Genomic DNA, 24,240 nt, shown 5'->3' with positions numbered 1-24,240 from the left:
TCAGGAGTCTTCTCCAGGACTATAGTGCAAAGGCATCAATTCTTTGGTGCTCTACTATCTTTACAATCCAGCTCTCACACCTGTACATGTCTACTGAGAAGACCATAGCCTTGACTATATGGACCTTTGTCAGCAGAGTGATGTCTCTGCTTTTCAACACACTGTCTAGGTGTGTCACGGCTTTCCTGCCAAGAAGCAATCATTTTCGGAGTTCATGGCTATAGTCACCATCTGCAGTGATTTTAGACCCCCAGAAGAGGAGATCTGTCACTGCTTCCACCTTTTCCCCTTCTATTTGCCATGAAGTAATGGGGCCAGATGCCATGATCTTAGTTTTTTAATATTTAGTTTTAAGTTGGCTTTCTCACTTTCCTCCTTCTTTCTCAGAGGTTCATTCTCAAGAGGTTCTTTAGTTCCTCTTCACTTTCACCAAGAGAGTGGTATCATCCGCATATCTGAGGTTGTTGATGTTTCTCCCGTGTATCTTGATTCCAGCTTATAACTCACCCAGTCTGGCATTTCTCATGATGTGTTCAGTGTATAAGTTAAATAAACAGGGTGACAACAGACAGCCCTGTCATACTCCTTTCTCAGTCCTGAACCAATCAGTTGTTCCATACAGGGTTCTAACTGTTGCTTCCTGACCCACATACAGATTTCTCAGGAGGCAGGTAAGATGGTCTATATACCCATCTCTTTAAGAGCTTTCCATAGTTTGTTATGATCCACACGGTCAAAGGTTTTAGCATAGTCGAAACAGAGGTAGATGTTCTTCTGGAATTCCATTGTTTTCTCTGTGATCCAGAAAGTGTTGGCAATTTGATCTCTGGTTCCCCTGCCTTTTCTAAACCCAGATGCGCCATCTCAAAGTTCTTGATTCATGTAATACTGAAGCCTAGCATGCAAGACTTTAAGCATGACCTTACTAGCATGGGAGACAAGTGCAACTGTCTGATGGTTTGAACATCCTTTAGTAATGCCCTTCTTGGGAAGTGGGATGAGAATTGACTTTTTCCAGTCCTGTGGCCACTGCTGGGTCTTCCAGATTTGCTGACATATTGAGTGTAACACTTTGATAGCATCATCTTTTAGAGTTTTGAATAACTCCACTGAAATTCCATTGCATCCACTAGTTTTATTGACAGTAACGCTTCTTAAGGCCCACTTGACTCCACACTTCAGAATGTCTGGCTCTGGGTGACTGACCATACCATCACAGTTATCTGGTTCACTAAGATCTTTTTTATACAGTTCCTCTGTGTATTCTTTCTATCTCTTCTTGATCTCTTCTGTTTCTACTAGGTGTCCACCATTTCTGTCCTTTATTGTGCCCATCTTTATGTGAAATGTTCCCTTGGTATTTCCAATTTTCCTGAAAAGATCTCTGGTCTTTCCCTTTCTATTGTTTTCCTCTATTTTTACTCATTGTTCATTGAAGAAGGCCTTCTATATAGAGTATTTCTGAATCTCACTGAAATTAATTTAGAATAATCTGAAACTGATTCTGAGAGCAATGACTAAGAAATCAACTTTTTAAATACTAGAAAAATCATTAAAGTAACTAAAATATTACACTAGAAAATATTCACTTAACAGAAAATAGAAAAAAAGGAACAGAGGAGCAAAAAGAAATGAGACATACAGAAAACAAAAAGTAAAACGACCGATACAAATCCAACTATATAAATATTAACATTCAACATAAATGGATGAAACAGTACAGGCAAAAGTTAAGAGATTATGGACTTCCTTGGTAATTCAGTGATAAAGAATCCACCTGCCAATGCAGGAGACATGGGTTCAATTCCTAATCCAGGAAGATCCTACCTGCTGTGCAGAGACTATGCCCATGTGCCACAACCACTGAGCCTGTCTTCTAGAGCCCAGGAACTGCAACTACTGAAGCCCACACACACCGTAGAGCCTATGCTCTGCATCAAGAGAAGCCACCACAATGAAAAACCTGCACACTTACAACTAGAGAGGAGCCCTCACTTACCACAACAAGAGAAAAGCCTGTGGAGCAACAAAGACTCAGCACAGTCAAAAATGATAAAATAAATAAAATTATATTTTTAAAAAGTCAGGTTATGAAACTGGATAAACAACAATATGCTATCTATAGGAGATACACTTTGGATTCAAGGATAAAAATAGGTTGAAAGTAAAAAGATAAAAAGAGACATACCATACAAAGAGCAACCAAAGAAAGCTAGAGTAGATTTACTAATATCAGACAAAACAAACTTAAAAACAAGTCTAGAAGACTTTCCTGGTTGTCCAGTGGTTAAGACTTCACCTTCCAATGCAGGGGGTGAGGATTCAATCCCTGGTCAGGTAACTAAGAACCCACATGCCTCAGGGCCAAAAAACCAAAACATAAAAAAACCAGAAGCAACACTGTAACAAATTCAATACAGACTTTACAAAGTAATTTAAAAAATAAATAAGTCCAGAGATAAAGAGGAACATTTTATAATGTAAAACAGTCAATCAATCAGAAATATATAACAAGTATCACTACGAACAAAGCTAGTGGAGGTGATGGAATTCCAGTTGAGCTATTTCAAATCCTAAAAGATGATGCTGTGAAAATGATGCACTCAATATGCCAGCAAATTTGGAAAACTCCACAGTGGCCACAGGACTGGAAAAGGTCTGTTTTCATTCCAATCCCAAAGAAAGGCAATGTTAAAGAATGTTCAAACTACTGCACAATTGCATTCATTTCACATGCTAGCAAAGTAATGCTCAATATTCTCCAAGCCAGACTTTAACAGTAGGTAAACAAAGAACTTCCAGATGTTCACACTGGATTTAGAAAAGGCAGATGAACCAGAGATCAAATTGCCAACATCCGCGGGATCATAGAAAAAGCAAGGGAATTCCAGAAAAACATCTACTTCTACTTCATTGACTACACTAAATCCTTTGACTGTGTGAATCACAACAAACTGTATTAAATTCTTAAAAAGATGGGAATACTAGACCACCTTACCTGTCTCCTGAGTAACCTGTATGCAGGTCAAGAAGTAACAATTAGAACCAGACATGGAAGAATGAATGGACTGGTTCCAAGCTGGGAAAGGAGTACATCAAGAATGTATATTGCCACCCTGCTTATTTAACTAATATACAGAATACATCATGTGAAATGCCGGGCTGGATGAAGCACAAGCTGAATCAAGATTGCCAGGAGAAATATCAGTAACCTCAGATATGCACATGACACCACCCCTATGGCAGAAAGCAAAGAGGAGCTAAAGAGCCTCTTGATGAAAGAGGAGAGTGAAAAAGTTGGCTTAAAACTAAACATTAAAAAACTAAGATCATGGCATCCAGTCCCATCACTACATGGCAAATAGATGGGGAAATAATAGAAACAGTGACAAACTTCATTTTCTTGGGCTCCAAAATCACTCTGAATGGTGACTGCAGCCACGAAATTAAGACACTTGCTCCTTGAAAGAAAAGCTATGACAAATCTAGACAGCATATCAAAAAGCAGAGACATTACTTTGTCAACAAAGTCTAGTCAAGGCTATGGTTTTTCCAGTAGTCATGTATGGATGTGACAGTGGGACCATAAAGAAGGCCAAGCACTGAAGAATTGATGCCTTTGAACCGTGGTGTTGAAGAAGACCCTTGTGAGTCCTCTGGACTGCAAGGAGATCAAACCAGTCAATCCTGAAGGAAACCAACCCTGAATATTCATTGGAAGGACTGATGCTGAAGCTGAAGATCCAATACTCTGGCCACCTGATGAGAAGAACTGACTCACTGGAAAAGACCCTGGTGCTGGGAAAGACTGAAGGCAGGAGGAGAAGGGGGCAACAGAGGACAAGATGGTTGGATGGTCTCACTGACTCAATGGATACAAGTTTGAGCAAGCTCAGGGAGATGGTGAAGGACAGGGAAGCCTGGCATGCTGCAGTCCACGGGGTCACAAAGCATCGGACAAAACTGAGCAAGTGAACAACAAGAAATATACATTTATGGGCTTCCCCAATGCCTCAGCAGTAAAGAATCTACCTGCAATGCAGGAGACTCAGGAGGTGCAGGTACGATCCCTGCGTGGGGAAGTTCCCCTGGAGGGAGGAAATGGCAACTTATTCCAATATACTTGTGTGAAAATCCCCATGGACAGAGGAGCCTGGTGGGCTACAGTCCAAAGGATCACAGAGTCAGACACACTGAGCAAACACATGCACCGAAAAACAGAGCCCAAAATACATGAAACAAAAACTACCCATTACCCAATAATGGACAGAACAACAGGTAGAAGATCAAAAGGAAAGAAGAAGACCTGAACAACTATAATCTAACGAGACCTAACAGACATCTATAGCATCTTCCACCCAATAACATCAGTATATACACTCTTCTGAAGTGAACATGTAACATTCCCCAGGACAGACCACATGTTAGGCCATAAAACAAGCCTCAGTGAATTTAAAAGGATTGAAATCATACAAAATACGATCTCTGATCAAATGCAATGAAATTAGGCATTAGTAACAGAAAGGCATTTGATAAATTCACAAATATGTTGAAATTTAACAACATACTTCTAAATAAGCAATGACTCAAAGAGCAAACCACAAAGGAAATTTTAAAAATACTTTGAAATGAACAAAAATGAAAACACACAATACCAAAATTTATGAGATGATGCTAAAGTTGATAAAATTGTCAAACTTTTAGCTAGACTGATTAAGAAAAAGAGAGACACAAATTACTAAAATCAAGAGTAAAAGAGGGACTTTCCTGATGGTCCAGTGGTTAAGACTCTGATTCCCAAATGCAAGAGGCCCAGGTTCAATCCCTGGTCAGGGAACTAGATTCCATATGTGACAACTAAGTCCCTCACAGCCAAAGAAATAAATAGAAAAGAGTAAAGGAAAAGTCAGTACCACCAGTCTTACAGAAATAAAAAAGGTTATAAGGGAATGCTATGAACAATTCTGTGATTCCCAGATGGCTCAATGTTAAAGAATCTGCCTGCCAAGCAAGAGATGTGGATTTGACCCCTGAGTCAGGAAGATCTCCTGGAGAAGGAAATGGCAACCCACTTCAGTATTCTTGCCTGGGAAATCTCATGGACAGAGGAGACTGGTGGGCTAGAGAATATGGGGTCACCAAAGAGTCAGACTGAGCACACACGCATATGAACCACTTTATACTTAACAACCTAATAACCTAGACAAAATGAACAAATTTCTAAAATGACACAAACTACCAAAACTGATGCAGTAAGAATAGAAAATCAAAACAGACTTGTTATAACAAGAGACTGATCAATAATCAGAAACCTTCCAAGAAAGAAAAGCTAGATGGTTTTAGTGACAAATTCTGCCATCAATTTAAAGAAAAATTAATACTATTCCTACACAAACTTTCAAAAAGCAGGAGAGCAGGGACACTCCTCACTCATTCTATTAGGCCAGCATTACTCTGATACCAAAGCCAGCTGAAGACATCACAAAAAAAGAAAACTAGGTACCAATATCCCCTATGAACACAAATGTAAAAACACTCAATAAAATATTAGCAAGCTGAAACCAACATGTTAAAAATATTATATTCCATGACCATATGGGATTTATTCCAAGAATGTAAGAGTGATTCAACATTACATACATATATACATAAATATGGTACACCACATAAATAAAGGGAGAAATAAAAACACATTCATCTCAATTGAGGAACACTAACCAATAAGGTATTATTCTCATACCAAAACCAAAGACATCACCAGAAAATAAAAGACAGATAGCTCTTATGAATATACATGCAAAAGTCCTAAACAAGATACTAACAAATGGAATCTGGTAACATATAAAAAATGATTATACACTATGATCAAGTGGGATTAATTCCAAAAATGCACGGTTGATTTATATCTGAAAATCAATTAATATAAAACACCATTTTGATACGATAAGAGACAAAATCCACATGATCATCTCAATAGATGCAGAAAAAGCATCCAAAAAATTCAACACTCCTTCATAGTAAAAACACTCAACAAACTAGAAGGGAATAACCTCAACCTGAAAAACAGCATCTATGAAATTCCCACTGCAGTATACAGAGAATGCGAGTTGTTTCACAACTTCACCAACACGTGGTACGGTCAGTCTTTTTAATCTTTATTTTTCACTTTTATTTTTATTTTTGGCTGCACTTAGAGGCTTGCAGGGTCTAGGTTCCCTGACCAGGGACTGAACCTGGCTCAGCAATGAAAGCACACAGTCCTAACCACCAGACTACCAGGGGATTCCTTACTTTTTTTTTTTTTTACTTCTTAAAACATTTAAATTTTCCCATAATGAGTATTTTTAAACTTTAGTATTAGCATTTCACTCAGTGAAACCTTAGGAAAAAAACAGCATTGGCTTAAACTCTGTTCAAGAGAAAGGACTGCTAGCAGTGCCTTCCACATATGTGTGCAGGGCCTGCTTGCAAATGAGAGATGACAAGTGTATATATAGAGTAAGTATGAGTCAGTGTAGTTCACTAAAGAAGAGTGTGGGTTTCAACAAAGTGAGTAGGTGATACAAACGTCACCAGCAAAACAGAACGATAACACCACCAACACATATATTCTATTTGTGTTACAAAAATCTCTCAGTGTACAGTTGACCCTGAAACAATGAGGGGATCAGGGTCGAGGACCTTTCATGCAGTGAAAAATCCACATATAACTTATTGTCCATACAATGGGTTCTTCTATACCCCAAGTTCCGCATTTCCAGATGCAACCAACTGTGGATCGTGTAGTATCACAATAGGTATGTATGTATTTTTTCTCTTTGGCCGAGCCACGAGGCTTTCCGGATCTTAATTCCCCCCACCTGGGGTCAACTGGGCACCCAACTCCTACCCCAGCAGTCCCCACAGTTGTTGCTATTTAGTCGCTAAGTTGTGTCTGACTCTTGTGACCCCATAGACTGTAGCCCAACAGGCTCCTCTGTCCATGGATTTCCCAAGCAAGAATCCTGGCGTGTGCTCTCATTTCCTTCTGGGGGATCATTTAGACCCAGGATCTTCCTCAACCTGAGTCTCCTGCGTCTCCTGCATTGGCAGGCAGATTCTCTACCACTGTATTTACTATCAAAAAATTACAGGTATAAGTGAATCCACACAGTTCAGATCCATATTGTTCAAGAGTCAACTGTAGTTCAAATTTTTATTCTAAATTAATTTCACCTGCTTTCAAGGATCCTGCCTAGCACATTTTCTCAAGAAGAAGCACCTCCTTCCTAATCAATACTATTTTCAAAAATGGACTATTGTAATAACTATACCACACACTATACTCTTTCAGTTTCACCATGCAGTGAGGAAAACAAAGCTTCCTTTAAATGTATTAGTTCAACTTTCATTAGCAAATGCAGTTTTATGAAAAGTGTTGTATTGAAAAATTAAGGAAATGCACTAATCATACTTATATCATAGAGGGAACTTCATGTGACAAAAATGTATCAGGTGTCTACCACATGCTTAGGCACACAGCAGTGAACAAATCGGCAAGGTCTTCAAATTCCTGGGCTTTCTAGGTGTCTAAACACGTACCCCCTCCCCTGTCTACAAATAAAGAATCGAGGTCCAGAGAAGTTAAATGATTTTTGCCCACGACCGCACACTTCATCAGTGGTAAGACTAGTGTAAACCAAGAATCCAATTCTACCTACTCTAAGGGCAAGGTGGATTTACACCATAACTGGTTTCACTTTGTACTACAACCACAGATCCACATAATAATGACAAAAGCACAGTGAGTTCCAAGTTCCCTAAGTGAATAATAATTTCATTATTATCACACCGAAAAATGAAGCCTTATATTTAAAGGGCACTCATTCTTGAAGAAAGTGGCTAACATTCTAATGGATCATTAGAGTGTCTGGATTTACTAGGGCAACAGATACTCGAATATTCATTGTTCTTATACTATTTTTAAACGGTGGAGATTCTTTTTAAAATAAACGGGGAAATGCATGCAAAATTAAACATTCGTAAATAAATAAAAGCTTCCCAGACTCCAGAGAGGCTGGCCGGGCGAGCGCACGGTCACGATCAGTCACACCAGCGCGTTCCTGAGCGTCAGCTCCTCCCTCCCGCCCACGCTCCCTCCTCGCCCACTCTGGCGGCGCGGGAGTAGAGAGAATGGTGCCGGCGACTCCCGCTCAATTTCAATTCTCCCACGCCCGCAGAAGCCCAGCGCGCCAGCGTTTCCACCTGCGCGCGAGTCGGCACCTCAGTCCCGCCGTCTGCCGGCACTTCACCTTCGTCCCCGGCACGCCCGAGGCGGAGCCGCCCTCAGCCCCGGAGCGTCGCGCGAGCCGGGAAGCCCCAGGCGCGTTCTCGAGACCCCAGGCCCGGACTGGGGCAGGGCGGGGCGTCGAAAACGGGGCGGTGCCTCGACTCCCGGGGTCACAGGCACCGTGGCAGCCACACCCTCCAGCTGCGCAGTGACAGCTCCCGCGGCTGAGGCGGGCCGCGCGGACAGGTGCAGTCGCCCGTGACGCCCCGCCCCGGTCCCGGCTCAGGTCCTGGCCCTCTGCGCCTCGGCCCCCGCCCGGCCGCCCGCCTCCTCGCGCACCACCTGTCGGGCCGCTTCGCGCGCGGCCGACGGCGGAAGACCCGCCCGCTTCCTGACGAGCGGCCGGAGGGGGCAGCCAGAGATCCCGAGAGGATGAGAGCTTTACCGGAGGGTGGGCCCCACGCAGGCGGTGTCTGTGCTCTGGATCTCCTGCAAGATCCGCTCGTGCTCTGGGACGGTGCCCGGACCTTCGCCGCTCTCCGCCATCTTGGCTGGAAGCTGAGGAGCCGGCGAGGCGCGGCCCCGCGCGGACCGCGGGGGCGAGCAACCTGTGCCGCGAGCGCGAGGAGGCGGGGAAAGGGGCGGGACGAGCGGGGAAAGGGGCGGGGCGGACGGCACTGGGGCGCGTGGAAGGCCGCGCACGGGCGCGCGACCGGGTCACTGTCCCCACACCTGGGGGAGGCCCAGGTGCTGCCGGCCGCTGTGCGGAGTGGAAACCTGTCACCTCCAACTGTCGCCCGGCCCTGGCCCCTAGTTGCTGTCTAGTAATTGACCCTGCTTTAAACGCATAGATCCCTGTATTCTGTGTGCAGACCCTGTACTAGCGCTTGGGATTCTTTCTTAATGAGGGATGTCGACAATAAAGGCTACGGGAATGTTTAACGAGGAGGCATGGGTGGTGGAGAGTCAGAGAAAGGAAAACTCAAGAAAAGCAAAATGATGTGTGGGAATAAGATTTAGGAATGAACCAAGAAGAACCCAGCCGGCGAAAAAGGACGACCGCTCTGAGTGGATTCCTGTTCCTGCCTGCGGGAAGTTCACAGAGGCCAGTCTACTTGGAGATAAATTATAAGCGCTAGAAACAGTAAATGACGTAAAACGAAGACATTTTATGGCAAAGATACAAGAGAGACCCAGTGCAGTGTGTGATTTCATGCCAAAGTCCTTGAACCCAAGTGCCCCCAAGTTGCTGTGGCTGGGATGAGGTGGGGAAGCCCTTGAGAGAAGTGGGCTTCAGAGAGATGGGAAGGACAGGCAGGTGCTTGGAAGAGTCTTGTTTATGAGACTGCTGAGTAAACCAGTTTGTCATGATCAAATCAGCGACTGAGGAAGATTAATCAGAAAGAGAGTACATAACCTAGCCCTGAGAGACAACTATTTTCTGGTCTCCATTAATCCATGGCCCAGCATGTCCCTTTGAGTCAACCAAGCTCTTTGTAATACAGCTGTGTAACTCACTCCAGTGAGCTTTTTCTTGCAGCTTTTACTACTTCCATCCTTCTCCCACAAAAATCCTGCCTAACAGTTAAAAGCATGACTTCTGATGGCGGGTGTGCTCAATTTAATCCCCTAGTCTTTCACTCGACAGCTGGGTGACATTGTGTCAGAACCTAGTCCCTTTATAGTTAAGTTTCTCCATCTGAAAATGACCATGGTAGTGTCTACCTCATTTTGCTGTCCCATGTTGTGTTAGCTTTCTATGACTGCTGTAACAAATTATAACAAACTTAGCTTAAAACAATTCAAATTTATTGTAGTTCTGAAGGCTAGAAGTCCAATACAGGTCTCACTGGGCTAAAAATAAGGTGTCAGCACAACAGTGTTCTTTCCAGAGGCACTAGGGGAGAATTTATTTCCTTATGTATTTCAGCTTCCAGGGGCCACCCACATTCTTTGGCTTATGGCCCCCTTCCTCAGTCTTTCCAGTCAGAAATTTTGCATCTCTCTGACCATTTTTCTATAGTCATATTTCCCTCTGACTCTGACCTAGGCCAGAAAAGATTTTCTGCTTTTAAGGACCCATGGCATTAGGTTTGACACAACTATAATTCTGGAGAATCTTCTACCTCAAGGTCTTAACATCAGGCATACCTGCAATATGCCTTTCGTCATGTAGGTAATATATTTACAGATTCTAAGGATTAGATTGTGGACATTTAGGGGGAACCATTATTCTACCTACCTCTTAGTAAGGTCCCAGTAAACTTTACTAACGTATAAAAATGTCCTTCCTATTAATCTGAAATTTCTGTCCTCCTCGGAAATTTCAACTCAAATTTAATCTCCTTCATAAAGATTTCCCTAAGGAATAAGGTGGCTCAGGGGTAAAGAATCCACCTGTCAATACAGGAGATGCGAGTTCGATCCCTGGGTCAGGAAGATCCCCTGGAAACGGAAATGGCTACCCATTCCAGTGTTCTTGCCTAGAGAATTCCATGGACAGAGGAGCCTGGCAGGCTATGGGGTCACAAAAGAGCCAGATACAACTTAGCTACTAAGTACCGGGAGCCAACACACGAGACCCTACCCATGACAAGGTCATGAGGGAGAAAACCTGACAGGCAAGGCAGATCAGGTTTTCAGGGGTTTCGAAAAGCTGCCCCCCAGCACTCACCTTAAAGATGATATCTGCCTTTCTGATGCCTGCCTCAATAGACTACTCCCTAATTTCTGTGACACAGGCAGAAGGCCTTCCCCGATCTCTTCCCAAATAAGAATCAGTTTAGAACTTTAATCAATAAGTTTCCCAGGTGGTGGTATTTTATGAGATCATCCAGGGTGAAAGGAGTGTTTTAATTTAAACTCCTTTGCTGGTAGTTTGTTAGCCAAATGCATTTATGCCCTTGGTACTAATATGCATGATTGCTTATAATACCCTAATCATAAAATAATATAAAGAACCTGATCATATAAAGGCCCTAACAGACATAGAGCCCTTTGGGGGGTGAGGAAGCCCTATTAGAAAACACAAGAATTATTATTCTAAAAGTAGCTATTGGGTTAACATTTGCTTGCTGTGTTTTTGCTCTTAATGTGCTAACGTTGTGTTATGGAAACCATTGTTAATATAGTTAAAGATCTAGAGAAATAAGAGCTTAGCCCTTGTGTGGTAACAATGAGATGGTTGTTAATTGTCAGCCAGGAGTGCTAGGCAGAGGCTGCCTCACCAAAGTCGCAGAGTCAGTCTGGGGTAAACTTCTTAGATAAACACAACTGACAACTTCTGCAGAAGGATTAATTTTTATGTTAACAAGGTTATACTTCTACTCTGTACTGTTGCCCTATGAGACTGCTACCTTTCAGTTAAGGTCACCATAGAAACAGAAAATAGGTTTACATTCACCTGACTTGCATAAGATGTTAATAGACCCCAAGGCCAGAAGATAATGTACAAGACCCTCGTAAACAAAGAAGTATGCAGAAAACACCCTGGTTTCGTGAAGAACAAGCTGATGTAATGTTAAACTATCTTCCCCTTAGAAATGTACTAATTTAGGGTATAAAAGCCAGGGTAAAAAATAAAGCATTGCCAGACTCTGCCAGACTCTGCCAGACCCTGTAAACACCCCCATCTGGTCATTCTCTCTCTCTCTCTCTCTCTCTCTCTCTCTCTCTCTCTCTCTCTCTCTCTCTCTCTCTCTCTCTCTCGCCGACACCATTCATCCTGAGGGTATCCCCTGGATCCTGCCGAGGCTGGACCCCGGCAACTAAGCAACAGCAACAAGAAGGAATCACAAAACCTTCTCTACTGACTAGGTTTAAGTTAGCCCATTTACCCACTCTACCAACAACTGTTTTAATAATGAGCACTTGTTTTGATTAGTTCTTTCTTATAATTTGAATTTTGTTTGTTTTTGTACAGTTGACACTCACAGGACAGAAACACATGACTGATTTCAGTGCAGGCTAGCTTGAAAGACCAAGAAAGCTCTGCTACATCCACATGCTTATTCTACCAAGAAACCCTATCACAAGCCTGTTTCCACTGTCTTTTTTTCTTTTTTTTTTTCAACCATACTGGGCAGCATGTAGGATCTTAGTTTCCTAATCAGAGATCTAACCAACACCCCCGGCAGAGTCTCTTAACCACTGGACAGCCAGGGAAGTCCCTGTTTCCACTGTCTTGATAGTACAAGAGAACCCAGATCTTCCCTGGGAAATCTCACTTCCTCAAGCTGTGAAAACATACAGAAAAAAAAAAAAAAATCTCTTCCCAAGTCCACCAGCACTTTCATAGCATGTTAAGGTCTATGTAAGTTTCTTATAGCTCCTCCTAGAGTTCTGCGCGTGGCTGAGAGAAAGCTGGAGGGGTCTTAAAACCAGGCAATGCTGAAGTTCTGAAGCCACTGAAAAGAGTTCAGGATGACTTAGAGAGGGGTTCCAAACAGATCAAAGCATAAGGCCTGAGTTTGTTTAATCCATTATTGGTAACAATTAGAAATTAGAATATCACATTGTAAAAAGTTAGTTTCTTCAAACTTGAACTTTATATAGTTGACATTAAATATCACATCTTATAATGTAGTGTATTCAGTTGCCTTGATAGAAATCTGCAACACAAACAGAAAAGGCTACCTCAAATTCCCTGATGTTCACCATCAGAGTTTCACTGCAAGAAATTATACTTATGGGCTTTCGTTAGAGGGTATATAGTTTATATATATATATATAAACTTCACCCATTCCTCTGGTTACTTAAAATTTTACTCTTGGGTCAAGTCAAATCCCTGTACCCAGACCCCAGCATTTTGGCCCTTCCCCCAATTGCTTTTTATTGAGTAGTAAGAAAAAAGAAACAAATTTTTTTCCTGGGAGACTGAGTCCTCAATTGCTGAGGCACCAGCATCTGGTGTTAGCATGTCCGAGATGCAGGTTCAGCTCTTGAGCGGGAAAAATAAACCTTTTGAACACTGAACCTGAAACCAAAACCTAAGATCTGAGGACAAATTTTATGGTGTCCTACAAAGAGAACAGAGAGCCAGTTCTCTCTGCAGGAAAAGGCAGGCTATCTTAGCTCGAATGATGAGCAGGACCAGAATTCATTGTTCTAGAGAGTAAAGCAAGGTGAGGAGAGTAGGACATATGACAGAAGCCAGCTTCTTATTTGGCGATCAGCTTCTAGTGGGTCATTTCTTTTCAGTGTTCATTACCCAGACCTTTCCCTCTTCTCTTCTCCAACCCTGATGCAATCTATCCAAACCCAGTTCTAAATGCCCCTGCCCTGGGAAGCCAACCCTACTTATGTACTCCTCACTCCTGACCTGTTTCAACACCTGCCCATAGGGATTACCTCAGCATTAAGTAGCAGTCTCTTCCCCTTAATTCAAGTTAAGATGGAAGGAAGTCCATTTACCACTTCTTCTAAAACAGCTCTAGCTGGTTCCCTCTGTGACTTCTGGCAGATCCATTAGTACTTGAAGTTTTTTGGTAAGAATTGAAAGTTTAATGTCCTAAATAGCTCACTATGTAAATTTTAATTATGGACATAGATATAACATGCACATTAATGTGAAAAAAGGCCTAAACTGCTACATATCTAGGGACTTCTCTGGTGGTCCAGTCAATGGATAAGAATCTGCCTTCCAATGCAGGGGGTGTGAGTTTGACCCCTGGTTGGGGAACTATTCCACATGCCACAGAGCAACTGAGTCTGCACATGGCAACTACTAAGCCCTGACATCACAGCTGGAGGGTCCATGCAATGAAAGACCCTGCCTGATGCAACAAAGAGCCTGCACACCACACCTAAGACCTGATGCAGCCAAATAAATAAATATTTTAAAAAATAAAGTGCTACATTTCTAAAAGTCTCCAAAATAAAGAATTTCAGCTATAGACCAAAATAACCTTAATAGCTATTTACTGAGCACGATTTTCTAAGCCTTTTATATTATCTAATTTAACTCTTACTAATTTAATTCATCATTTTATTGGTAATTAAGTTAGTACTAATTTTACTAAAAATCTAATTTCAGCCTTTGTAGTACTCTTGCTATCTCCAATTTAATTTGGAGAAACTGAGACTTAGAGAGATTAAGTCACTTGTCCAAGGCCACACAGCTAGTGAGTTGGAGAAGATGGAGCTAGTAAGCTGTTCTTGCTTTTCCTGTTAATAAAAAAGTCAGATAAGAAGACTGTTCTGATATTGTTTTACCCAAGGAATAAATGACTGTCAGTCTGGTCTGAGGAAGCTGGGGGTAGTAGGGCATATCGGAAGATTACACATGTTTGGTGAGTTATTTGGGAAGCAGTGGATATTGATTTCCAGAAATCCAACCAAAATTTCTCTTCAGGACTCCTGGGAGGGAAAAGATACCAGGAAGACTGACAGAGCAGGAGACACACTCTGTGTCCAGTAGGAAACTAATCAGCAAAGTAAGGGTTTAATCTGTAAATAAAATCTTAGTCACTAAGAACTTATACTTTGAGCCACTTGTCTACAGACTAATAACCAACCTTGGGAAAGCCCCTCCCTCAGAAGGAGGCTGTAGCATGTTGCTGCCCTGGTCTGGCATTTAAATGGGTTCAAATTCCAATTCATATCTCACTAAATGTGGGACACTCTGTAAAAGGACTTAACTTGTCTTTGCTTCAGTTTCTTCAAGTGTGAATTGGGAACAATAAAAGTCCCTAGCTTACCAAGTGGTGTGGGGATTAAAGAAGATGTGCTCCTGTGTGCTTAGTCACTCAGTTGCATGCAATTCCTTGTGACCCCATGGACTATAGCCTGCCAGGCTTCTCTGTCCATGGGATTCTCCCGGCAAGAATATTGGAGCAGGTTGCCATTTCCTCCTCCAGGGAAGCTTTGCAACCTAGAGATCAAACCCATATTTCCTGCATCTCCTGCATCTCCTGCATTGGCAGGTGGATTCTTTACCATTGCATAACATAATGTATCCTTTACCATCTATTATATTAAAGAAGATAATATATGTACAATGTTTAGTCCAGAGCTCATTCAACATGGAGCATTGGAGGTAAGGATTATCTGACATTTGTTATTCAACCAAAAAGCCCAGAATTTAGCTTCCTCATTGGTAAAATAAAAATAAAAAACAGATACAATAATGTTCCTTTTTCTCTAATCACTAACAAAATAGCCTAATTTTGTATCAGAGTTCTCTGAACCTGAACCTCATTTTTTCTCTGAATGCTTGATTGGTGGAAACTGCCTGAAAGTTGTTCTTATTGTGGAGAGGGAACCAAGACCTTATCTTTAGGTTAGACTCTTGGTTCTGGATCCACTTTAGTGAGCCCTCCGGATCTTGCTTCTAAGTCAAGTGCCTCTTTGTTGTCCTTGGAGACGATGCTCATCTTCTGAGACACACATCGTGGTGGCAAACAAATCGTTGAGTCTGTCTTCATTTCCAGGCACAGAGACAATGTCTGTATTGTTCACTACCAGCCCAGTTACTATTTGTTAAATGAATGATCCATATGCAAATAACACTTCTCATGTCAAGTTTATTGTTGTAAAAGCATGTTTCATGAGGTAGGGTATATCTCCACACAGAGTCCCTTCCTCGTTCCTAGGAACCCTATATCAGACTTCCTGATCTTTAACCTCTCGGGAATTTGTTATTATCACTGAGATGTTTCTTAAAGAGTTTAAGAGCCTTTGCTACATAACTGCGGAACTTTGTCAAAATGCAGAACACAGGGTAGTCTTTATTGGCTCTAATCAGTTAAGCCTTCCCTTTTAGCCACTGTTCGGAGAATGCCTTGACAGCTGCGTTCCTCCAGCTTCTACCTTGGTACAGTGACCCCAAGTGGCCACAGTCTGTAAGTGCAAGAGAATGGGAACAAAGCCCTGCCAGGTCTGGGAGGATTCCTTCCTGCTGCAAAACTGTGTCCAGGAATCTGTTCCATATCCCACAGGGGAGAACAATAGAAGGAAACCTGAAATCGAAGCCAAATAAAATCAGTTTTTCTGAAATATGGGCTGGTCCTCAAAGAAGTTCAAAAGTAATTAGCCCCAGGTTCTCTTCATTCAACAGCTTCTTTTATTCAAAGCTTGCTGTGTGCCAGGTTCTGTGCTAAGCTTTCAGACAGAGCTGGCTCATCCGTGCGGGGCTGAAGAAGTTGCTCTTGGGTTAATACTCTGCTATCACCATCCTTTGGACAAGGGGGACTCCATCTTCATTTCGCATTGGTCCTGTAAATTATGTTACTAGTCCTGCCCTCAGAATGATGTCCAGAAAGAACCATTAACTTGCTCATCCCAAAGCTAAACATTTTAAAGTCCACTGAGCAATTAAAGAGCAATAGTATTTCCCCTGAATTCTACTCTCTCTCTCTTTCCTCTCTCCCCAACAACCCCCAGCACTGGCTTATAATACCAACTATTTTCTCTTCTCTTTCCTCCTCATTGTTGTGTGGTTTTTATATTATTATTATTCCTCATCCTGTTCAGGGCAACATCTCCATTCCTCACTCTTTCCTCATTTAGCTTTCCTTCATTGCCTGTTGCCCTTTCTGCTTCTCCTCTCACTTGTCCTATTTTTTTCCTCCTCTCAGCAAAAAGGATTTAGAAATGTAACTAATGTACTGAAATGATAGTAAGAGCTGATATTTACTCCCTTGGTCACTTTTGTAAAATAGCATCCCTGGACCTCACTATCATTCACCCTGATTTGTTATTCTTCATAGAATTTATTACTGGTTTTTAATTTATTTTTAGCTCTCTTCACTAAAATGTCAGCTCCCTGGGAGAGCAGGGAATTCCCTGATATAGCAGGGAATTTGCTGTATCAACAAGGCTACTGACCATCCTTGACCACTTCTGCCACATTGGACATGCTCCATAAATATTTATTTAGTGAACAAAGGACTGAGCATTGTATGAGCATTGTATGGCTCATATATGAGCCACTACATTAAATACATTGAATGCCTAATTTGTGTAAACCTTCTAATAGTTCTATCTATAAGTATAGAGGCAAAATTTGAACTGGCTCCAGAGCCCATTCATTTAACTATAAATAAATGAAACTGTCTCCCTGCTTGGAATACTTTGTTCTCAAAATTAAAAAAAAAAAATTTAACTTCTCTCTAGTGTTTCCCTGAAGATCAAGCAGCTAACAGAATCATTTAAGTATTCAGTGAAAATTTGGCAACTACACAGCCCACTGTCATCAGGAACCCCAAGCTTTCCTGCGGTGCTGCAGACATCGAAGGCCTCAGTCATAATTAGGCCCTCAGTTATTCCTAAACAGTTTCTTTGGATTCCATTTTATATCTACAACATTCGGCACACTACACCACTCCCATAAGACATTAGATGAGGTTATGATATTATATTAGCATCAAATATAAGCCTTAGTAAATAGGATTTTGAAAAAGGGATACCTCTCTCCCTTGAATATTTGCAACCAAAATAAAATTTACATTATTCAGTATATCCCACCTGCTCAGAATTTCAAAATGTCATGAATGCTCATTTACTTCAGCACTCTAAAGTATACATTACATTATGCTGAAATGTATATCCCAGTGTAAATTAAACATAATAATAATAATTGATAACATTTATCAAGTATTTACAATGTGCTAGGCTGGTATTGTGCTAAGCACTTCATATACCTTAATTATTTGATATAGGTTTTATTATAATCCCCATTTTGTAGTTTTAGAAACTAAGGCCAAAATCAAACAACTAATAAATGTTATACCTTTGATCTTAATCAATGTATTTAATGAAATAAGATTTAATAGAAATCTTACATTTCTGAAGATAAAAACAGCAAGAGCATCCTAGAATTCTACTGCTGAATATAACCAGTTATATTTTTTAGTATGTCATCCTAAGATTTTATTGTGTTTACAGTTTAGGTTGTTGGTGTTTTGCTGTTGTTGCTTTAAAGTTTGCTTTCCTAAAAGTATGTTATCTTCATTCTTAAAAACATTAAAGTCAAAGAAATTACAATATCCTGTTTGCTCTTAAACTGGTAAAACTCCACGGTCAGCTTTTGGAAAACAGCCCAAGAGAGTCTGTGAGTACAAATGTAAAACAATTATGTTATCATAAAACAATTGCAAAAATTTCTTCTGGTACGTCATCATGTACAATTCCCTTTTCCTCCTATTTTTCCCAGCCCTCAGCAGGGCTTTCTTTGGATACCTCCTCTTTTTCTACCTCCCACTAACATTGCACTTCTCTTCAATCTCTTTATCTCAGTCTCAGCTCTGGCAAAAAATTTCTGAACTCAAATCAGTTCAAACATGTTACCATTTCAGGACCTATTCTAGGAGGCTAACAACAGACCTGCAGGACCCCATGAGGCATCATGAGCCCAGGCTATATCCAGGTATGAGAGGATATCCATGGGGGGCAGGTCTAATGAGGGAGGCTTGGCAGCTGGAAGTTCTAGCATAAATATGTTAGGGTCCTGCTACTGTGCTGTTCTAAGACCATAGCCACCAGCATTATTTTACCAGAACCACCCTCAACATGAGGATTCATATAACTACCAATGCACTGGAATTAATATACTGGTTGAAAACTATTAACTGTGCATGTTCAAGGCAGCTGGTAATACTAATTAAGGCCCAACAAAGTACTAGTCTTGTAGATTCTTAAAGCATGGCTCCAGACAGCCATTAAGCCTACCAGGGACAGGCCCGCCCCCTAGAGGGAGCAGCTGGCAAGGAGCTGGGCATGTCTAGGCCAAATGGAGGAACTGGAGTAAAAATCATAAAACCAAAAGAGAAAATCTAGTGGAAATTACCATATGGCGGTAACATGATAAAAAAACAGTGATGCCCAGGGCAAAAAGGATTAGGACAGCAAAACTAATTTCAGACCCCACCTGCTCATGAGTTTCAGCCTACCAAGAATCTGTCAGCCAGGAGATTTTGAATGCCCAAAGCAAAGCCAAGCTAGGACAACCGGGCACTAGCAGTAGATCTTTCTTTACATTTCTGTCTTTTCTTTGAAATTCAATCACTGTCTGCATGTCCAACATCAAATTCCACTTCTCCAGCAATTCAATTATTAGAGCTGCCTGATATGTCTTTATTGGGTATTTTATTGGCAATACAAATAAACCATGGAAAAATATAATGTCTCAGCTCCCCCTAAAACTGTCTCTCCTTTCAACTTAATACTTCAGGCAGTGAAGTATTCGTTTCACACATAGATGAAAACAAACATAGGATCTCAGGATCATCTGATCCTTTTCCACTTTTCCACCAAAACAGAAAAAAGACCAAAGGAGCTGACCCAAGAGCCCAATGGATAAGTCAGGCAGGAGACAGGAAGGGCCACCTGGGAGAAGCCTGCTCTTGGAGCAGCCTTGTATGAAACCAGGAGGTAGGGGGAAGGAAGCCTGGGCAGGTGAAAGAGACGAGGGCCACTGACAATGCTGGATGACTTGAGCCGCAACCTCAGCAACTCACTCACGACTCCTCAGTGGAGGAGACCCATTCTCTCAGATGAAGGTGAGGCAGAGAGTGACAGGGAGGGCTGTGGAGCCATTTTTAAATGATGCTAGTAGAACTCATCTATGGGTTTTGAGTCCTGAGCTCACCCTGTTAGAGAAACAAAACCCTGATCTAACCCTGATCTGAACACTGACCTCAGAAACAAGGTGGGCAGGGAGAGGAAGCTAACTTAACAGTTTGGGATTTTACAGCAGAAAATGTCTGTGGAAAAATGCCTTTCTTTTGTGACATGAAAGAATGACTAGGAGGGCTCTCAGGTATTTCCTCTCCCTCAGTTTCCACGTACGGGGTTTCTCCCCTGTATTCCCAGCCCTGTCCTCTCAATGTCCTGACCTTCCCTTCACTGTCCCCTCACAAGGCCTCACAGGAGGTCGTGTGCAGGCCTCCTGGTCAGTCTCCCTCCAGCCAAACTGCTTTTCCACCCTCTCTGCATTTAGAACTTGTAACTATTCAAATCTATTCAAATACTTCTGCCTTTTCTTATTCCCTGAAATGATGACTTTCTCTCTGGACTACCTTTTTTCCTTTGTCTTGTAAGACCGTCATTAGCTCAGAAGCTCATACAAATTAGTTCAACAAATATTTATCTAGCTACTGAGTGTCAAGTATGGTAGAGGCTTCTGCAGAGGATACTAAGATATAAATAAATAGTCCGTGCCCTCAGGAATCTTTAGCCTGAAAATGGTTATAGCACAAAATACATGCGAGCGTACACACACCCAAATGAGTCAGAATAAATGCCCTGGATTCTTTGGGGCTTCAAAGGATGAAGCACTCACTGGTGGTTGATGGATCAGAGAGGCTTCATAGAAGAAAGAATATTTGAGCTGTGCTTTGCAAGATGGGTTGGATTTTGGCAGACAGAAGTAAGAGTGCAATTTAATAAAGAAAAGGAACCATAAGAACCAGAAGGAAGAAAATATCAGGGCATATTATCAAACAGTAAATACTTTAGTTTGGCCAAAATGGAAGTCCTGTCTTTATTTTCCAACCCTCATATTTGGCCACATGAGCTGATATGTTCCATAAGAGGAGTGGACCAGAATAGTTGACACTGGAATATCAATAACATACATAGGGAAGTGCTGAAAGGCAAACACCAGCCTAAGAAGTCTTCATCTCATCAATGATTATAGCAATTGTTTAGGAACAGTAATTTTGGTGAATATTGTCTCAATTAAAGGTTTGTTAGGGGACTTCCCTTGTGGTCCAGTGGCTAAGGCTCCATGCTCCCAATGCAGGGGGCCCGGGTTCGACCTCTGGTCAGGGACTAGATCCCACATGCCGCAACTAAAGATCCTGCATGCCACAGTGGAGATTGAAGATCCCGCATGCCACAACTAAGACCCAGTACGCAAGGTGGCTCAGATGGTAAAAGTCCGCCTGCAGTGCAAGAGACATGGGTTCGATCCCTGGGTCAGAAAGCTCTCCTGCAGAAGAAAAGGCAACCCACTCCAGTATTCTTGCCTGGAGAATTCCATGGAGAGAAGCCTGATGGGCTACAGTCCATGAGGTTGCATAGAGTCAGAGCTCTTTGTGAAGCTAACAGTGGGCATTCCAGGTCCGCTGGTGGTGACAGGCAGCACCTGGAGAAAGTATGTGTGTGCTCTTGTGATGATGAGAGAGTGCTGTGACTGCCAGATCTAAACTGACTCTTTCCTTTAGGAGACCTAGTACAAGACCCAGGACATTTACCCTCGGAACAGAAGGTAGGACACAGCCAAGAACCAAAAAAGGAAGTCAGATCTAGTACCAGAGCAAAACTCGCTGATAGGTTCAAGGATGGATGAAGCCTGTAGATACTGGCCAGGGTTGAGAGACCAGGGGAGAGATGTAGAGGGGGTCAGGGGCTGAAGACTAAGGGCTCTGAAGCAGCAATGGCTGCAAAAGCCACAGGAATTAACACTTGCCCAGGCGTCCCTGGTGGCTCGATGGTAAAGAGTCCGCCTGCAATGCAAGAGACCCAGGTTCAAACCCTGGATCGGGAAGATCCCCTGGAAGAAGAATGGCTACTTACTCCAGTATTCTTGCCTGGAGAATTCCATGGACATAGGAGCCTGGTGGGCTACAGTCCATGGGGTCACACAGAGTCAGTTGCAGCTAACACTTTCACTTTTTCAGGCTCCCTTTGTTCCCCTCTCATGTTTCCTTTTAGACTTCTGACCTAGCCACCGGGCAGATGCACAAGTTTTAGAAGGTGTTGGTACAGTATAAAGTATGTTCCACTTGCAAAAAGTTACCAAGTTTCCCATTAGCGAAAAGCTTTGGTTTTTTCTACCTGTTGAATAGAATAAAAAGCACCTGCCCTTATTCATGGATGTTCATGATGCTCAGATAAAATGAAGGTATAAATAACAGTTTTAATGGAGTTGTGATTATTTTTCTACTGTACCTACACATTGATAATCCAAGAATCAACCAATTAATATCAATAGCTTCCAAAACCCCCAACCCTACCTTAGGCCCTTTGGAAAGATTCAGGATACATTTAATACAAAATCAAATTTAAATTCAGATTTAAACATATCTGCTCCTGGATCTTTCTGAGACTAAAAAGACAACATCAAAAAAAATATCCTTTCACTTAATCTACAGATATTAGTCAACAAATATTTATTGACTGTCACTATCACAGTCAAAGATTGCCATCCTGTTCCCATACTGATAAGTGAAAGATACAAGCAGGCAGTCAAAAAGAATTAAATTTTTTAAACTGCACACTTAACACAGAGACATATGGTCTTTCATTTTAATTCTGTCCTTGAACTACGCAAATTAATCCCCATCTTACCAAAGAAACTGATTTTTAATCTTATGTAGAAATAAAAAGTACATGTTTGAGAGTGCCCCATATACCCAAGAGCAGCAACAATACAAATAAGCATTCTGTGTTTTTTCCTACAACTCACATCCACATCCACTCAAATATAAATGAGTTTCAATGATATGACTAATTGTTCTCTGTACTTTTCACTAAGCAGCATTTTAGAAAAAACAAGTGAAACCTGATGTAAATAAGGTGGAATATCTATTTGGAGCTGGCATGCAGCCCTTTTTGATCACTTGAAAGTCATTTCTATTTTTTAACCTTGTGGTCATGAATCATGAAACAAATATAATACAAAAAATGTGGATAATTTATTCACCGTCATTTCTCTAAGGATAAAAATCTGAGATTAGGTATATATAGAATTGCAATCATTTCTCAAAAATTATTTTTTATTGTTATAGAGAAAAGTATAAAAAGACATGAATAAGACTACTTTATCACCACCAAAGAAGAAACAGCAAAATATAAAGGAGCCTTACCTTAAAGTAGCTTCAATGGGCAGCTCAAAAGACTGAATCTCAGCCAGGACATTCTCATAGGTTTGATCTGGGTCTTCTTCCAACATTGCTCCTGATTTTCCAGCTGTGGACATCATATTTTTTTAATGTAAGACAATACTTTATAAGAGAAATGTAGTTGTATTATAATTATGACAGGATCTCTCTGTCCAGCCAGAGTAGCAGCAAAAACTGAGCTCTCTGTCTGACTTCATGCTATCAAAATCCTTGCTTCCAAGAATGTTGCACAGCTGTTGCTGTCTTGTCTCTACTTATAACATTTTACTTATTATTAACCTTGACACAGTTCAGAGAGTTCCTGCCTGATGCCTGCTGTATTTATTTACTTGTTTCTCAAATACAGTAACTGCAAACTTTGATAGGAATTAGAACAATTACACTGTAAAAAGTTATGAAAGACAATTGACTTGTTGGGGCACATATTTTAATGTTGTTTATGCTAAGTATGTGATTAAAGTCATACTCTCAGTTATTCCTGCAACTCTACCCTTGTTCCCACAAACTCAAAAAAATAACAACAACAAGAAAAAAACAGTCCTCTCGGATATGATTTTGAGGTCACTGAGCAAGCACTTTGGTCCCCCATCTTCTTCATTTCTCCACACTCTTCACTGCTGGGTGAAGTTCAACCATGATGGAGCCATTCCTTTTTTTGTTTCCTGTTCTAATACAAATGCTCCTGGAAGTGGTTGTATTTTAATCCTTATCAGTTCCTTATGCCTGACTGTGAGTGAGTTTGCTAGATCCTTTTGATGGGAAGGGTAAAAGCATGAAGATGCCAGGAGGTTGAAGAGGGCTGGTTGCTGCTGAGAGGAAGAATGCATGCAAGAAGTAGAGGCCTAAAATATCAAGGAAAAATGTGGACAACATATAGCCCCAGGTAGGCCTAAAAAATTAAATAGATACAAATTTCCCATTACAATTTGTGCTAGATCATCTTCAATTCTGAGTTTAACCTCATGATTTCTTGCCCAGTACCACAAAGTGCATATTTAAAGGAATGAACAGTTGCTTCCCTGGTAGTTCAGTGTTTAAGAGTCCACGCTTCCATTGCAAGTGGCATGGGTTCAATCCCTGGTCAGAAAACCAAGATCCCACATTCCACATGCCATGCAGCCAAA

At 41.5% G+C, this 24,240-nt stretch overlaps 1 protein-coding gene across 8 annotated transcripts in view; it reads right to left on the bottom strand.

Moving 5' to 3' along the window:
• EXOC6 (exocyst complex component 6) overlaps nt 1–23,210 on the bottom strand; it is a 194,767-nt gene extending 171,557 nt beyond the window's left edge. Inside the window, exon 1 of one of the 8 annotated variants that reach the window (XR_006345342.1) lies at nt 23,081–23,210. Coding sequence is in view for 4 of the 8 variants with exons in the window: in XM_043925655.1 (XP_043781590.1) it covers nt 23,081–23,196 (116 nt within the window). In the remaining 4 variants the exon portion in view is untranslated. Of the gene's footprint in view, nt 1–8,244; nt 8,598–8,714; nt 8,869–23,080 lie in introns of those variants that run through there. The other 7 variants (XM_043925655.1, XM_043925657.1, XM_043925658.1 and 4 more) reach the window with 7 other exon arrangements.
• Between the last annotated feature and the right edge of the window lie 1,030 nt (nt 23,211–24,240).

This window comes from Cervus elaphus, chromosome 15 (assembly GCF_910594005.1).
Source record: "Cervus elaphus chromosome 15, mCerEla1.1, whole genome shotgun sequence".
NCBI classification, from domain to species: Eukaryota; Metazoa; Chordata; class Mammalia; order Artiodactyla; family Cervidae; genus Cervus; species Cervus elaphus.
The sequence above is the reverse complement of the archived record's forward strand: the minus strand, read 5'-3'. Positions and strand labels throughout refer to the sequence as shown.